Source organism: Nuphar pumila, chromosome 7 (genome assembly GCF_984573655.1).
Source record: "Nuphar pumila chromosome 7, dmNupPumi1.hap1.1, whole genome shotgun sequence".
Taxonomy (NCBI): domain Eukaryota; kingdom Viridiplantae; phylum Streptophyta; class Magnoliopsida; order Nymphaeales; family Nymphaeaceae; genus Nuphar; species Nuphar pumila.
In genome coordinates, this window is record NC_143255.1 from 95,970,995 (window position 1) to 95,989,585 (window position 18,591).

The 18,591-nt window shown below is 41.1% G+C and overlaps 1 protein-coding gene across 1 annotated transcript; it reads left to right on the plus strand.

Moving 5' to 3' along the window:
- Window positions 1-4,959: 4,959 nt before the first annotated feature.
- On the plus strand, window positions 4,960-18,306 carry ALE1 (PA-domain containing subtilase family protein). Its single transcript, XM_090013267.1, has 11 exons — window positions 4,960-5,140; window positions 11,588-11,663; window positions 14,026-14,170; window positions 14,346-14,743; window positions 15,013-15,108; window positions 15,181-15,250; window positions 15,437-15,722; window positions 16,575-16,885; window positions 16,967-17,237; window positions 17,346-17,624; window positions 17,894-18,306. Exons 1-11 carry the CDS (start codon window positions 4,960-4,962, stop codon window positions 18,304-18,306), a joined length of 2,526 nt encoding a protein of 841 aa, XP_089869393.1.
- The last annotated feature ends 285 nt before the right edge of the window (window positions 18,307-18,591 follow it).

Genomic DNA, 18,591 nt, shown 5'->3' on the forward strand with positions numbered 1-18,591 from the left:
GACGACACCCCAACAAAAGTAAACTCTAGTTTTTTTATTTGATCTGCCTTCGGGGATGTTCGGCACCTTATGGCGACCATCGCCGCCTGCCAATGATTGTCGCCCCACAGTGACTTCGCCATCGCCGTTCACCAGTGATAAAGAACCCCATTTCCCAACGATAGAGGTAAACTGAGAAGAGGGGTAAAAGAGTTTTTTTATGATGCCAACGATGATCAGCCGGTAACCAACGAACCACATTGACCCATGACGATGATCGGCCGGTTACCTGCAACCCGACGACCACACCCCTCCACTGACAACGTTCTGTGGTGACCTCGGCGCAAGCATATCCCCCTACAGCCCGATGGCCATAGGTAAAACCCTCGATCCTCTATTTTTTTCTTATATATACAGGGCTGCAAGCGCCACTGACATATGGCTGCCAGGAATAGCAATCACCCCACGACGACAGTCACTATTGACCCACATCGCTCCACAAAGACGGGCGGTCACCTCATAGGATGGCTCTGTCGCCCCATGACAACAGTCTACCGGGAAACCAGTGACCCATGTTTCCCCACGATGACATGCGGTCAGCTGTCCTGAATTCATAAAATGCCGAAAGGGTCAACTCGCACCCATGTGCAGCGAAAGCATGGTGGACCCATAACCTAATGTTAGTGTTTCCTACAAAATCAAACACTGAAGCATACCTAAAGACATCATGGCGTGTGAGTGCGGGTGTTCGATGTTCTCCTCAATCAGTCGACACCCACTATGAGCCCAAACCTAAGGTCGATGGTGTGCAAGACCCTGTACCACGTAAACTTTATGTGGTATATGGGGTAGGCTAATAGCTATGAATCTCTCATCATTTTTATAGCAGCCTACCCCCTTTATATAATGGAGGGAAGAAGTAGTTACGTGATTGTGGTCTCTTCACATTCACGTAACTCACACCCACTAACACCCCATTTTGTGGCCCACTAATGGTGTCAAACCGGATCACCCAATGGGTAGGACCCAAATCCATTATGTCGAACATAATTTGCATCCTTAAGTTATCTAATTACGAATTAGTTGAAAAATTTATAATTGTTTATGCTTTATTATAGTGAAACCTTTAATTGCTTTTTGAGGCTTGAGGTGGCGTCCACAGAGTTTTATACCACTAGGATGACAACAGTAGGTACAACAGGCTAAAACCAACACAACTAGGTCTCTTATCCCGGGCATGATTTATGGGAAAAAATGAAACCCTAGTTTTGAATAGAAACATTCTGTCAAACATCAAAATGGTTATCACATCCATATGGTTAGATTCAAGAGAAAAGAACAAAAAATTCATGAAAATTGCAGTTCACACATTATTTCTTATACTTCCAGTTCTCATATTCTAGTGATTAGGAAACCATATATGCCTCAAACTATACTAAATGAGGTGAGTGATAAGTGACAACTAAGAGGTTGGTCCAAACATAATTTCTATATAAATTAATCAAATGCATATGCATGGTATCAATCACCAACTCTCAAACCCAAAAGTAGTATCAATTATAGGTAGGTGCCGAAGCTAAAACTATTCAGAAGCAACAAGAGAAGATGGCCTAACCAATAATGCAGAGGACACTGGCTTTTAACTTGTGACTTACATTATAAAGTTGCGTCTAGAGTCTGTTTTGCTTTTGTTGAGTCTGATGTAAGCAGCCCAGTTCAAGTGAATCAATACCCTGAAGGAGCAACCCATGTACTTGAACTGTAAATGTCTGCAGGCAAAATTGTGAATGAATCAAATGCGTTGAGCTTTCTTTTGTTCACCCTCGTGATTGCTTCTTGTTATTACAATTCTTCTCCCTCTATTCTCTCTTGCTCTCTTGCACTCTAATTACAAGCTTCCATGTCTGGCAAGCGAGCAATAAGTATGCTTGCGGTGGTAAGAAAGGACCGTCGCGCTGCGCTGGCCTACTGAATGAAATAGGCCTGTGATAAATGGTATCATAGCTTGTTCTTGTGCTGGTGAAGGGACTCTGGAGTCGGTGTCGATAGACACGCTGATAGGCTACAATTTGCGAGCAAGACATCATGGAGCCTTATCAAAACTTGCGCAACACCAAAGGCAAGATAGTTGTCAAAGCTGAGAAGATGGGTTCACCTCGGGGCCAAGAGCAGATGGCTATAACTGTCAATAGACAGGTAAAAGATGTGACTTCGCACGAAGAAGCGATTTCACGTTCAGTTGAATCATTTGGTGGACTGAATGATGTGGTGGCAAGCCTGCAAGAGCAGGTGATCTTGCTGATGGAACAGGTCACTTCGTTGACGACTATAGTGACTGACTTGCAGACTAAAGTAGGGGAGCTTTAGTTGAAGAACCACACATTGCAGCGGATAGTGACCCTAAATGGGGAAAATGGTGAGAGGCCATCAATGATTGATATGCCAAGACCAACAAAGTTCAGTGGTTTTCGCGACAACAAGGTCATTGAGAACTTCTTATTCTAAATAGAAGACTACTTGGACATTCAGAAGGTGATACTTGAGGATCTCAGAATCAAAGCGGCAACAACTCTACTCGATGGAGATGCTATTGCTTGGTGAAGGAGAAAGCACAGTGACATGGAGATGGGTCAATGCGTGATAGATACTTTTGATGACTTTTACACAACTACTTTATGTCGAGGAATACGTAGAGGCAGACATACAAGATGGTAGGTGATCTTAAACATACTGATTCGTTACAAGACTATGTCAGAATGTTCCAGAAGCTTACGCTGGAGGTGCCTAACATGCTAGAAGAGGACAAGCTCAACCAGTTCATTATGGGACTTCAGCCATGGGCACAATCTGAAGTGAAAAGAAGCAACCCTCGTATTTTGGAAGATGCATATATGACGATCGAGCACTTAGCTTATACTCAGCGCAAGTCCTTTACCCCATCAACCAAAGTCGATAAGAAGCCTGACCACGAAGGCAAAAAGGATGAGCGACGCGAAAGCAAAAGTGAGACGTCAACACGCCACCAATCTGACAAGAAACAGAACTATACAAAATATAACAACAACAACAAGGGTGCGACATGCTAGTTCTGTGGCGATATGCATATCATCAGGCAGTGCCCAAAGTACCTCGTGAAGGACGACGGGCAAGCCAATGCATCACAGACAGAATATAGTGATACTAAGACCATGCAACCAAGGATGAGAGACATACGGTCGATCAACTCAGCCAAAAGTTATGCAGTTGAGAACATGCATGTTAACAAAGAACTAATGTATCTCAAAGTCATTACGAATGAAAAGTCTACTTCAGCAATGATAGACTCCAGGGCCACACACAACTTCGTCTCGCGAAAAGAGGCAAAGCGGTTGGGCTTGAAGCCTGGGCCAAAGCAGAGGACCATCAAAACCGTAAACTCTGAGGCCAAGTCCATTCTTGGTGAAGCGAGAGATGTGGCTATCTAAGTGGAGAGTTGGGCCTGCAAAGCCAATTTCTTTGTGGTACCCATAGACAATTTTAAGATGATTTTGGGTATGGAGTTTCTGCGGAGCCAGAATGTTATGATGCTGCCAAAGTTTAACACATTGATGAACATGGGGTCAAACATGTCCCACACAGTGCAGTGCCTTACGCAGAAAGTCAAGTCTTTAGTGTTATCAGCAATGCAGCTGAAGAAGGGTGTCAAGCCTGAGGAGAAGACATTCTTAGTTGTTGTGCGTGCATAAGAAAAAAAGGTGAAAGCAGCAGCGTCGCCGACCCTAGTCCCATTATTAGAGGAGTTTCGGAGGGTGATGCCTCCAGAATTGCCGAAGCATCTTCCACCAAGATGTGAGGTTGACCATAAGATTGAGTTGACCTTAGGAGTGAAGCCTCCCGCAATGGTTCCATACCACATGGGGCCAACTGAGTTGAACGAGCTACACAGGCAGTTGAATGAGATGTTGGATGCAAACATCGTTCGTCCATCGAAAGCCCCATTTGGCACCCCAGTCCTATTTCAGATGAAACATAATGACTCCAAGCGATTGCGTGTGGATTACTGTGCTTTGAACAAAGTCACGGTGAAGAACAAGTACATGTTTCCATTGATAGTAGGCTTATTTGATCAGTTAGGCAGTGCTTGTATCTTTTTCAAGCTAGATCTGTGATCGGGTTACTGGTAGGTGATGAGTCAAAGACAACTTGCATCACCCGCTACGATGCTTATGAATTCTTAGTAATGTCATTTGGGTTGATGAATGTTCCAGCCACGTTCACGACTTTAATGAACCAAATCTTCTACCCTTAGACAAGTTTATGATAGTCTACCTGGATGATATCGTGATCTACAACAACAATATGAAGGAACACGTCAGGCACTTACGAACAGTGTTTCAGGTGCTGAAGGAGAATGACCTCTGTGTCAAACAAGAGAAGTGTCTCATCGGCCAAGAGGAGATAAGCTTCCTTGGCCACGTTGTGGAGCGTGGTGTGCTGCGTATGGATGGGAAAAAGATAAGGGTCATCCAGGAATGACTTTCGCGAGGTAAAGTATTAGAGTTGTGGTCATTCCTTGGTTTGGCAAACTACTATTGATGTTTCATCAAAGGCTATTTCCTCATCGTTGCGCCCCTCACAGATTTGTTAAAGAAGAATCAGGTATGGCTCTAGACAAAAGCGTGTCAAGATGCCTTCGATGGCTTGAAGAAAGCCTTAGTGAGGGAGCCAGTGCGGCGACTACTTGATCACTAAAAACCCTTTAAGGTCCACACAAACGCCTCAAACTTTGCCATCAGTGGAGTTATTATGCAGGAGGGTCATCTAATCACATATGAGAGTCGTAAGCTAAAAGATATAGAGAGGCGTTACATGGTGCATGAACGTGAGATGACTGCCATCATGTATTACCTCAGGACTTTACGGCACTACCTTCTAGGTGCCTAGTTCATCGTCAAGACAAACAATGTTGCCACGAGCTATTTTTAGACATAAAAAAAGCTGATGCCTAAGCAAGCTCGGTGGCAGATATTTTTGGTTGAGTTTGACTTTGCCTTGGAGTACAAGGTTGGCAAGATCAATGTTGTAGCGGATGCCTTAAGCCGCATGGCTGAACTGGCAGCTGTGCACGTGAAGCTTTTTGAAGTGCATTTAGAGGGTGCATTGCTGAGCCACATCCGTGAAGGTACATAGTAGAATTCAACATCATAACACCTTGTTTCTCTAGCGTAGGCAGGGAAGACTCAGCGATGTTTGCTATAGGATGGCCTCCTCATGACAAAAGGAAGATGCATCTTCGTACCGCGGTGGGGAAGCCTCCTTCGAGAATTGCTGAAGGAGTGTCATGATACATTATGGGCCAGCCATCCTCGCTAGGAATGGACCGTACTACTCCTTGAGCGTGGCTACTATCACTACAAAAAAAAAAACTAATTAGCGACGAACATTTGCGATGAACAAAATCCATCGCAAATTAGCGACAGATTAGTGAGAGAAAGATATGCGTCGCTAAAATATCATTTATTTGCGATTTTAGCAACAGAAAATATTTTGTCGTTAATTCGTCGCTACTTTGCGATGGATTAGCGATGGATTTTATTCTGTCTCCATATCCATCGCAACTTAGCGATGGATCAGCGACAGAACTGTTCTATTGCTAAGTCGTTGCCAAATAACGATGACTTAGCAACAGAATGTGGCCGTCACAAATCTGTTGCTAATTTCCCCGTAAATCCCTAATTTTTTCTTCTTTCTTTCTCTTTTTTGTTTTATCTCCGTCGTGTTTCCCCGACCCGCCTTCTGTCGCTCCCTGGCTCGCCTCCTGTTGCCCCCCGACCTGCCTCCTGTCGCCCCCTGGTCTGCCTCCCGTCGCCCAACGGCCCCCCTCCCATCGCCCCCCGGCCTGACAACATCGCCACCAACCCTCCTACCTAACTCACTATTACCCCCTCCCTCTCCGACAGTCTTGTCGACCCCCTTCCGCCACGCACCCGACCTAGGCCGACACCCTTGTCTGGACATCCCCTTTCTCCCTATTTTCCGCTTGTGTTTCGGACATCCCCGACGCCTTACCCCCGTCTCCGGTGACCTCGCAGGTAACCCCCCGGCCCGCCTGCCTGTATTGTACTATATATTTGTGCTTCGCAGGTACTTTGATGAGCTAATTGCGCGATGCTTAGTGCTAAGCATCGCATGTGGCTAAAAATGCAATGCAAACAGAAAGAAGAAAAAAATGCAAAGGCATAAGCAATTCAAATCGGTTTCGAAACCGCTTAGTAAAGGCTGCACAAAACCGAACGAAGATGCCTGATTCCCATCTACACACAGGTGGATCTGGGACTTTTGGGAGCCATCAGAAGAGAATGATAACTCATCAATATATATATATATATATATATATATATATATATATATATATATATATATTGTTAAATTTGTAAGTATTTCAGCATACTTATTAATCAAATTTTTTATCATTTAACATTGCAGGAAGCAGAAAAATGAGACATTGTACCTTACAAGGATGTGTTTGTTGAAACACGTAAACGTAAGAGCATGAGAGATTTTGTATTAGGGAAGGTGAGAGCGACATCGGTATGTATTTATTGTATTAATAAGCATTGTAATATACAAGTTACATTGAATTACATTATCATAAACATTATAATTCTAAATTATTAATTCATATTCTAATCATTACTTTGTAAGAGTCATACGAGCAACAAATGGTACAACGATATGACGATGACTCCACTCAGCATCCGCCTTTTGATCTTGCAGCATGGGTGACTGTAACTGGTGAACCCAAAAAGGGTCATGTGTTTGGGTTTAGAAGTAACATGAACACTACACCAATCGTTGCCTCCTGCAGCCACGACTCTCAGAGTTCTCCCGCCAGCATCAACTCCCAATGTTCAATTGACCCTGCTATGTCTTGGGATGATGTCTGTCAGCGTCTTTAGGACAAAATGTGATACTTTTTAAATGAAGTCATTCTCAACATTGTCCGTAATGAGTTGTGCAACTTTTTTCTGGACAAGGGAACTTTGTCTGCATTCAACACGAGCTCCGGTGCCCGTCAGGTATAAAGATTCATGTCATTTGTTTCATGTCGTTAGATTTGAAGCTAGTATATACATGATTGAATACATATATGCACGATTGCCTCACTATGATTTTTTTTGACATCTTTTAACACATATATGCACGATTGATTCACTATACAATTTTTTTGACACCCTTATAACACATATACACATGATTGAACCACTATGAAAGTTTTTTTACAACATTACAACACATATATGCATGAATTCATCACTATAAATTTTTCTTAGAGCCTTATAACACACATATGCATGATTTAATCACTATAAAAGTTTTTTGACAACCTTAGAACACATACAGACATGCTTTCAATACTATGACAACCTTAGAACACATATGAACCTGATATTAGCATATATGAAAGTCTTTTAATGCCTTATAACACATATGAGCCTAATATTAGCATATATGAAAGTTTTTTAATGCCTTATAACACATATATGCATGATTGAATAACTATAAATTTTTTTGGCTGCTTTAGAACATGATAGGCATGATTGAATCACATATAAAGTTTTTTGACTGCCTTATAACACATATAAGCATGATTTCTTCACTATGAAAGTTTTTTGACTGTCTTGCAACATATATATGCATGATTGTGATATATAACACATTTATTTGACAACCATATAAACTATATATGCATGCGTGAATCACTATGAAATTCTTTGACAAACTTAAAACACATATCTGCATGATTGAGTCACTGTACATTTTTTTTCAATCTTAGAACACATATTTGAATTCTGTCAATATCCTTCAGTTTATTGCTATTCTCTGTGTCATTCAACCATTTACTTTGTTGCATTAGATTATGTGCATTGCATATAATTTATTTCATTATATTTTGTTTATAAATACTAACATTTTTTTCTCTTATAGGATGCTGGAGATGATCAGCGTAGAGAAGCTGATGTAGGCATAAAGAGAGACACAAATCGACAAAATGAAGAGGGTGATGCCCATAATCTTGACGAGGATTCGATTCATTTGTTTAATTTCTTTGACATACTTGTAACTAATTATAACTTGGCAAGGACTGTATTTGGTTGTTAAAGTTTGCCTAACTTAGAACTTGTGTTATAGTTGTTTCACCTGCACATGTATTTTTTATGTGTATTTTGTTTTTTATAAGAAGGTTATATGATTTGTATAACGAGAAATATTTCTCGAGTTTCAAAAAAAATTTAAAAAAATATATTTTTTTAAAAACTTAGCGACGGATAATATCTGTCATCAATTTAAAGCAGTCATCGGTTTGCGATGAAATTAAATTTGTTGCTAATGTTTGTTGCCAAATTAGCGCCAGACATTAGCGGCAGATATGTATCCCTTGCTAAATAGTAGTGACTGATTAGCGACGGATTAAATTTCATCGCATAACCAAATCAGTCTCTATTTAGCAACGGATTAACGATAAACATGATCCGTCGCTACTTAACGATAGATTGGCGACAGATAAATTTTGCCACAGTTTAGCGACTAGGGTTATGGGACAGAAGTTATCCGTCGCAAAATCTATCGCTAACATGTTTAGTGACGGATAACATCCGTCACTAATACACATTTTTCTTGTAGTGTATTGGCCACAGATGAGGGATGGCATGGAGGGGGTATGTGTGAACATGTCTCATCTGCTAACAAGATAAATGGACAAACCATAAGACTACTGGTCTCCTTGAGCCTCTACCAATTCCAGAACGTCCTTGGGATAGCCTCCATGGACTTCATTGTTAGTCTGCCAAAGGTAGAGGGCCTCAGTTCTATCCTAGTTGTAGTGGATCGTTTATCAAAGTATGACATCTTCATCCTAACTTCTAAGGAGTGCCCTATAGAGAAGACTGCAAAATTGTTTGTAAAGCATGTGGTGAAGCACTGTGGCATACCAAAGAGCATTGTGAATGATCGCGATGCTCACTTGATGGGCAAGTTCTGACGTGAAGTATTTCGGCTACTTGGATCTAATTTGCTATTTTCAATAAGCTTCCATCTATAGACAGATGGGCAAACAGAGCGTATCAACGAAATACTTGAGCAGTACCTTAGGCACTTTGTTAGTGTTAATCAGAAAAATTGTGTGAAGCTCCTTGATGTGGCACAATTCTGTTACAATCTGCAGAAGAGCGAGTCTTCAGGCCACAACCCATTTGAAATAGCCACGAGACAACAACCGCTGACCCCATACACTCTTGTTGTGCAAGAAAAGGAAATGTCATCCTTCGCCTATCAATTTGTTCGAGACTGGCATGAGCATAATGAGTTGGCGAAAGCATTCCTACACAATGCGACAAAGAGAATAAAGTAGTGGGCGGACAAGCATCGTTGGCACGCTGGGTTTCAAATTGGGGACCAAGTGTTGGTGAAGTTATATTTGGGTCGTATATGCATCTTCTGCGGGCGGCACCACAGATTGCTCAGAAAGTATGAAGGACCCTTCACCATCACAAAGAAGGCGGGCAAGTTGGCGTACAAGTTGGAGTTGCCCCTAGACTTCAAGGTGCACTCGGTGTTCCATGTGTGCAACCTCATGCAGTTCCATTCAGACGATAGAGATCTGGAACGCAGCATGCCACAACGCGCTCCCATCATGCAGAGGGCCCCGACAGCACAACGGGCTGAGAAGCACCTCAGTCAGATCCTTCACCACAAGGTCAACTACTTGGGTGAAGCGAAGAAATACTTAGTGCAGTGGGAGGAAACAACAGAACCTACGTGGGAGCCAAGTTTCTGGATGAACAACCGCTATCCGGCTGAAGTCAGGGCTTACCATGAAACAGATGGCACCAAGAATGGTGCATGATTTGAAGGAAGAATCATGTTCCCTTGTGACTTACATTATAAAGTTGCATTTAGAGTCTGTTTTGATTTTGTTGAGTCTAATGTAAGCTTCCTGGTTCAGGTGAATCAATACCTTGAAGGGGCAGCCTGTATACTTCAACTGTAAATGCCTGCAGACAAAATTGTGAATGAATCAAATACGTTGAGCTTTTTTTGTTCACTCTCATTGTGATTGCTTCTTGTGATTGCAATTCATCTCTCTCTATTCTCTTTTGCTCTCTTGCACTCTGATTACAAGCTTCCGCGATTGGCAAGTGAGCGATAAATAGGTTTGCGGTGGTAAGGAAGGATCGTCGCGCTGAGTTGGCTTATTGAAGAAAATAGGTCTGTGACACTGGTACAGATAGTGATATTCAATGCTTTACTTGGTTGTACTTAAACAAGGGAAGAAATATCTTATTCAAGTACAAAGATATGGCCAAGTTGGGAAATGCAAGTATGGGCTGTCAATGGATCAAGCTTGTCTTGGATTCTTGACCCGACCCAAACCCAAATATCTGGTTCTAGGCACAACAAATTCCTATCTGAATGTTAGTTGAGTCAAGCCCAATCAAACCCGAGTAACATGTTTGTCGGGTTCAGGTTATGATTTTTCCTGGATATCCAACCTAACCCAGCTGACCCGAGTGTTCTTTTTAAACATTTTGATGTAAAAAAGTGTGTGCTTCAGCTTGGCTTGAGCACAGCTGAGTTGAGCATAGCCAACCCGAGCTCAAACCCCTAGTGTTGGCCAGATTCGATAAGTTTTATAACCCTCAAGAGATCGAAACAGGCACAAATTGGTCAAATAACTGGTTGAATTTCTTTTTGGTCCTATATGGACCTCCAACCTTCAATGCAGATCTAGTACAGTTTTGATCCAAATCCAGAACTGGACTTGTACAGAATTGTCTGTAATAGAATCCAAGAGAATGATTGAAAATATGTTTTTTAGGTCATATCTAGACTGGATCATCCTATCAAAGTCAGGAATCACTGCAAAACTCGATTAAAGTCTATCAAAAAATTCAATAGTAGCCCACAAGGGCTCCACTCATCTGGTAGGGGCAACTTGTGAAATGCCACCAAGTTGACCGGACATCACAAGTTTGAAACCCATGGGTGACATCTCTTGCCACAAGATCAAAGCTGGGTGCACTCATTGTTGGGAAAGGGGGACCTCAAGGGTTTTACCAACCAGAGGCCAGACAATATGCGGTCTATGCGGAATTTTTCCTTGGACTATCCGAAAAAAAAAATAAATCCAATGGCGGGAGCAATATTATGGGTCATGGATCCAAGATATATTCAATCCATTTTGAGCCTTACAAAGAAGAGCAAAACTGAAAATGGGAAACTATTAGGAAGCAAGCTTTATTAGCACCAAATGAACGCTTATTGTCAGTTAAAATTATGCTCACAAGCGTGGTCCGTCCATTGAATTAATGGCTCTCTTTGTTTCTATACTAGCATTTCATGCTAACCTCGTTTTTTTACTCCTGTTTTTCCATACCTTTGTAACGCACTTCACGTTCTTCACAACACCATGAGAAGCCAACCCTCCATCTATAAATTCAAAACTCCAACCGAGTCTAATCTTGAGACAGTTTTAGCTTCCATTGAAAAAGATTAAAGATGAGGAACTCATTACCATTATGGTTTGGACTTGTCCTTCATCTCACAACTGTTTTCATGGCTTTCACAGAGGAGAGATCCATATACATTGTCCTATTGCATGGGGAGGGAACAGCCTTTCAAGAAAACCGTTTTTATCCTAACAGGTACCTCTTCTTTTTATAGCCAACCTGGGGGAGGGCCCCTTTGTTTGTATTGATTTGAGATATTGATCTACATTGGAACACACACACACACACATATATGGGTCGGATGCACCCAGGGCATCCCATTCATCTTTTTTTGACCGCCACTGGCAGAAAATGATGAATTAGCAGTAGTCACGATCACCACTGATTCACTGAAACATAAAGAAAAATTTGTAGCCGCTGATCCGTCTCTCTCTCTCTCTCTCTCTCTCTCTCTATATATATATATATATATATATATATATATATATATATATGATTTTCATAGATCTTTTGTTCTTTTTTCTTGATGTGATATACATGATTGATTTTATAATAACCTGCTCTTGAATCATCTGATTTTGATGCATAACCTGATTTTTGTAGGTTTTAAAGTCAATGGCTCATAATCTTCATAAATATTTAAGCATTCAAAAATCCGATTTTTTCCTAAAAAAATCACCGTGCCTAACACATTCACATAGCTGGATTTGCAAAAAAACTGTTGAAAATGCCCATATTTCTAGTGACTATATATAGCACTATAATACCATAGCTCATGGTGATACTAGATTTGAGCTCCAAAAGCAAAATCTAACTAGAACATGTTTAACATGTTCTATTTATTATTCTAAAGTTGATTCAAATCTTATGTTTTATACCATTTTTAAACCACTATTTTTTTTATGAATTGTGAGCCATTGATTCTCACCGTGTAAAAAATAGAACCTCATGGTGTATTGGTGTATGTATAATAAATAAATCATGCTAAACACATCTGTATGGTTAGATTTATACAAACAAGAGTGTGTACCACTGAATGAAATCATGGTACAGAACATGTATCTGTGTGTATAGTGTCGTTGCTTATTGACGGTAAAGTGAGGCTGTCAGTGAGAAACCCCACGTTTGAGTCTTCGGAGGAGCCACTTGCAAAAAAATCGAGGACTGGGACTGAACTCAGTCTACCCCTCCTTAGAACCCCAAAATACGAGACCGCACTGAGTATAATGTGGAAGCTTAATGTGAAGTGTTTATGCCATCACTTACGCAGCACGATCAGACTCATTTTTATTAGCTAAATTCAATTACCCTTTTCTTTTCTAATAGGCATGCAGAGAGAGAACTCCCGCGGTAACCTAGGAACCCTCGGTTATGATAGTGTAACCTAACCATCCATCTATCTCATTAAGCTTCAGACCTAATTAACTTTAGGCACTGTTTGGTAATTGAGTAGCTGGGATGGGAGTTTTTTTTTTTTGGCAGAGAAAGCTGAGGTTAGGCAGACTCCTACCAATTATACAACCATACCATTGGGATTCAAACTTGCAACGTCCCAACACAAAGTGACGTGCACTAACTGCTCCGGCCAGACAAGCGGAGTTCCTGAGCATGCCCGCCCCCCAACATCCCCCCCCCCCCCCCGGCCTTGGTGCTGGAATGGGAGACATTACTTCAGGTAAAATCTTGACCAAACTAGTTTGGTGGTAGGTGTTTGGAAGCTGGCGGCTGGGATAGGAGTTTATGCATTTGGGAGGAAGTGCTACCCCGTTCTCTTTGTATTTGCATCTGATATTGGATTTGGTAACTGCCACCTCCTACAGGTGGTAGCTGTCATTTTTCCAGCAGCATAAACGCTTTCCAACTATCAGTTAACAGAGACTGGGAGCCAAAGATGAGAGGTGAGATGGGCAGTAATAAATGCTACCCACCCCATTAGCCTAATTGATGTTCGGAAGCCAGGTTTTGGGAGATGGGCCTATTTTAACTGCATCTTTGCATTGCAAGGATGCAGTTGACAACTCCACTTTCATCACCCATTTTCTTCTCCACCCTCGTCACCTCTCTCATCTACTCTCCAACACCGGCTCCCAAAGAGAGCCTTAAGATTAACCAAAAATAGCAATCCACAAATGACATTTGCAAGTAGGTTACCAGGTATGAGGGTAATCACAAATGAAGATATGGGTGGTAACCATTTATAGAGATTTAAATTTTAAACTTAAGATTTGGTCATCAGTTTGAATCTGATCTAACAATCTAAATGATGTTATAGATGCTTGTGTCCATTATGAACTTGCCCACTTCTTCAATTCCAAATGCCCTGTGCACTAGTAAGAAAATTAGAGTTCATGAACAGGGTCATGCAAAATATGACCAAGTTCACAAACGTCATTTTTTTCTATCACAACATAGTCTTGGAACTCGTTTTCGAGTTGGAATGCATTGCTCACGATGAAAATTGATGAAAAAATAAGTAAATAACAAATATTGCTAGTGGTGTTTATATTGTTTCATATACTTATCGGCCATACTTTTTCTTGATGATGCACTATCTTAGGAATGTGCCAAACGAACACGTTCAGAAGGTGGTGGATTACCACGATGAGCTTCTTAAGAACACCTTGGAAACTGGAAGTTACCAGAAGCTTTGTAGCTTCCACCACCTCATCAATGGCTTTGCTGTTCATGCTACCACCTCTCAGGTTTGCCCCCATACATCATTCATCTCTCCCTCTCTCTCTCTGAGCATACGAGCTTTTATATATATATATATATATATATATATATATATATATATATATATATATATATATATATATATATATATATTCAACTAAAGGGTAATACGCTAATGGACTTCACCAATAACCATTGCAGGTTACCAAACTAAGAGCAGTAAAGGAAGTAAGGCTGATAGAGAAAGACAGAGGTGCAAGACTAATGACAACATATACACCAACCTTTCTTGGTCTACCAGCAGGAGCATGGGCCAGGGAAGGAGGAACCAAGAATGCAGGCGATGGAATAGTAATAGGAATAGTTGACAGTGGCATCAATCCAACACATCCAAGCTTTGAAAATGATGCATCAAAACCTTACTTGCCAAACATTCCTCGTTTCTCTGGCGCATGTGAAACCGGTCCCCGGTTCCCGCAGAGTTCCTGTAACGGGAAGATAATATCTGCTCGTTATTTTTCAGCAGGAGCTGCTGCCTTGATGCCTCTAAATGCATCCAAAGATTTCTTGTCACCCTTTGATTCCAATGGACATGGAAGGCAAGTAAAATCTCATCTTCAATAGAGTATGGAGAAGAGTAGTTCTACTAGTTCAATGAAGATCCAAGCTGTATCAACAAGACCATGTTTCGACTCACAGAGTCTGAATACAGATTGTTGTAGATCCAAATTCTTGGTTTGAACTCCTTCATGTCTTGTCAACGGCCACCTGAACCTTTAGCTCAGTTGGCCAAGTAATGGAGTCTTGATAATGTCTTCTATCTCGCTTGTAGGAAAACAACTAAACTGTGGAAGTTTATATTTTCCAGTCATGTTGCCTCCATTGCTGCTGGAAACTCTGGTGTCCAAGTCATTGTGGATGGGTTCAACTATGGCAGTGCCGGTGGCATGGCACCCCGTGCTCGGTAAGATGTGACTGGACACTTGTAACTTTACAATGCTCTTCAGCTACTTTAGACAAATATTTTTCACTTCAGGATCGCTGTGTACAAGGCCGTATATCCAGACATAGCAACCTTGGCAGATGTCCTTTCAGCGATCGATCAAGTAAAATTTTGTGTTCTACATCTGACATGCATGCACACACACACGCATAAGCACACACATACACGCACACAATGGATATGCGTTTTCTATCGTGTCAAAAGATTTGGATCTACATATTATACTATCTTGTAAATGTCTGCTATCTTTTGACATGCTGCGGCCTGTGGTTGGTGATTACCTGTACAGGCAACCCAAGATGGGGTGGATATCCTGTCACTGTCAGTTGGCCCTGATGAACCACCCAAGGATAGCCCTTTCACAATGTTGAATATGTTTGATGTCATGCTCCTGTTTGCACAAAGAGCAGGTATTTTTGTTCTTCAAGCAGCAGGAAACAAGGGGCCAGATGCAGGCACTGTTATTTCTTTCAGTCCTTGGGTGATGGGTGTTGCTGCCTGTGACATTGATCGAACATATACACCATATCTACTGCTTGGCAACTCACTAAGTCTGCCAGGAATTGGTTTGTCTGGCAAGTTCTCTTCATCCTCATCTACTTTTCTTTTTATATCAGCGGAAGGTTTGGAAATTCTATGATTGTACCAGTGTCACCGATAACACTCATATATTGAAAATATCGTGATATTATCGGCTATTTCAAGGTAGCCGATAATATCAGGACTATATCGCGATACTTTCAATATATCGGTAAATTATATTTCTCGCGATAATATAGCATTAAATATCGTTATAGAAAGGAAAGGAAAGAAGAAAAGGAAAAAAAGAAAGGGAAGAAAGGAAGGAAAGGAAAAGAAGGAAGAGAAGAAGGAAGGAAGGAAGGAAGGGAAAGGAAGGAAGAAAAGGAAAATAAGAAAGGTGAGGAAGGGAATAAGGGACTGTTTCTTTCAATTTTCTATTTTCTGTATTTTTACTTTTTTTTAGAATTTTTATTTATTTTTTTATATATTCTCAAGATATTCCCGAGATTTATCGACTTTTGAAAATCTCTCCGAGAAATACCCTCACCCAGAAATAACCTTTAACTATACAGGTGACTGGTTTGTACCAATAAAATCTTTTTCACAGTGGGCCATGGTCTCATACAAAGGTCTCAATTCTCATACAGACCTGGACCAAGTCTAGAATTAAATTCATTGGAATTCACTAGTTCTGTATAGAATTGTACAGCTTACACTATTGGAGCCTCAGGCCAAACTGGGAGTTCATGTTGGCTTGAGTAACAATTAGGCTTAGCCAGGCCAACAATCTATTAGTGACTCAAGCCGATTTCTTGTCCTTATATTCTTTTCTTCTCCTTCCACAGTAACAGAAGTAGACCCCATAATCTAAATGTAACCTAACATATGAACTGTCCATGCTGCAGCCTCTACATCTGGAGAATATAAGCTTGTTTTGGCAAGGGAAGCAGCAGTCTCACCTAATGTTACTGTTGAGGAATGCCAGAATCCAGATGCATTGGTGGCACAAGTGGTGCAAGGGAGTATCTTGATCTGTTCCTTCTCCGCTGGTTTCTTCCAAAAGAATTCCTCCATCTACGCTGTTCTCAAAACAGCCAAAAAGCTGGGTGCCATGGGTTTTATTTTGACTGCCAACCCACTCTATGGAGATTTTATTGCCGATCCTGTCCCTTTCTCAATTCCTGGCATCATGATCCCTAGAGTTTCTCATGTGCAGGTATAATAAGAACTTCCCTTTTGTATTGTTGTGTTCTCGTAAATATTTCCTTTATAAGATCAAACCATATGCTTTGCTCAGATACTTATGAAGTACTACGTGGAGCAAACATATGGAGGCAAAACAGGGGTTGTGCTGAGATATGGTGCGAGAGCATCAATCATAGCAGGAAGAGAAGCATCATTTCAAGAGAAAGAAGCTCCCATTGTAAGCAGGTTTTCATCTAGAGGACCCGGAGTCATTGATGCAAAACAAAACCCATCAGACATCCTGAAACCAGAAATACTTGCTCCAGGGCGTGCCATATGGGCAGCATGGAGCCCAACTAGCATGGTGGATCCCATTCTTGAGGGTTAAGTATTGATTCCCGATCATCATTATCATTGCCAGTTGTCACAATAATTTCTTCCACCAGCTGCAGTTCCATCTTTTTAATTTTTTGAGCTAGTTTTCTTAACAGGATACAGTTTTACACCACTGTCTGGTACTAGCATGGCAGCTCCACATGTAGCAGGAATTGCAGCATTAGTTAAACAGCTGCATCCGTCTTGGACTCCAGCCATGGTGGCATCTGCACTTGTAACCACTGCAACCAAATATGACAAGAAGGGTAATCCAATAATGGCAGAAGGTTCCTACAGCAATACAAGTAACCTATATCCTGCTACTCCTTTTGATTATGGAGCTGGTCTTATAAATGCAGCCGCTGCTATGGATCCAGGCCTTGTCTTCAAGTCTGGTAAATTCCCCATTAAAATAATACAACATATTTCCTGCATCTTCGAACAATAGCATTGATGCAGGACATGATAGCTAACTGAAGAATAATTTTGGAACTTAGGCTAAGCAATTTGAGTTAAGCAAACCTGGTACATCTGCATATAAGCTTGTTTGATGGACATGGCCCTTAAAATGGCATATCTCAACCATCCAGCTTCGCAGCATATTGTATCAGGTTTCAAACTTGAATTTTGTTTAAGTCTCTGATTTAAATCATTCATTTGCCAGAGTTTGAAGATTACATAAGCTTCTTATGCTCACTGCCCAACGTGGATCGCCAAGTAGTTACAGATGCCACTGGCATGAAATGCAGCAATCCATTAGCCTACCCATCTGATCTCAACCTCCCGTCTGTAACTATATCAGCTTTGAAAGGATACCGATCAGTATGGCGGAATGTCACAAATGTTGCATCAAAGACAGAGACTTTCTTGTGTGCTGCATTGCCACCAAGAGGAGTGGAGGTTCAAGTGCTTCCATCTTTCTTCACAATAGCTCAACAGGAAACCCAAGATTTGGAAATCAAGCTCAATGTGACTCAAGCACTTAATATTTTCAGCTTTGGTGAGATTGTCCTAGTAGGAAGCCTTAATCATATTGTGAGACTTCCATTAACAGTACTTACTGTATCTGGATCCTAAGATTGGGAGCATGTTAGATGCATAAGTATGCACATCCACAGTGTATGAGGACTGATGGTTCAAAAATCCTATGACCCATTAGAGGAATGATGTGACCAAAATGTATTGGAAAATAACTATTACATGCTATATTCACACTCTATAGTGCTAGCCACTTGGTAATAAGATGTAAAGTTTCTTGTCCAACCCTTGACCTTCAGTAAGATTGAAAAGTTATATGCAATTCTCTATACTAAACCTAAAACAGAGGAATACTAATAACATAGAGTCCACCACCTTGCACTT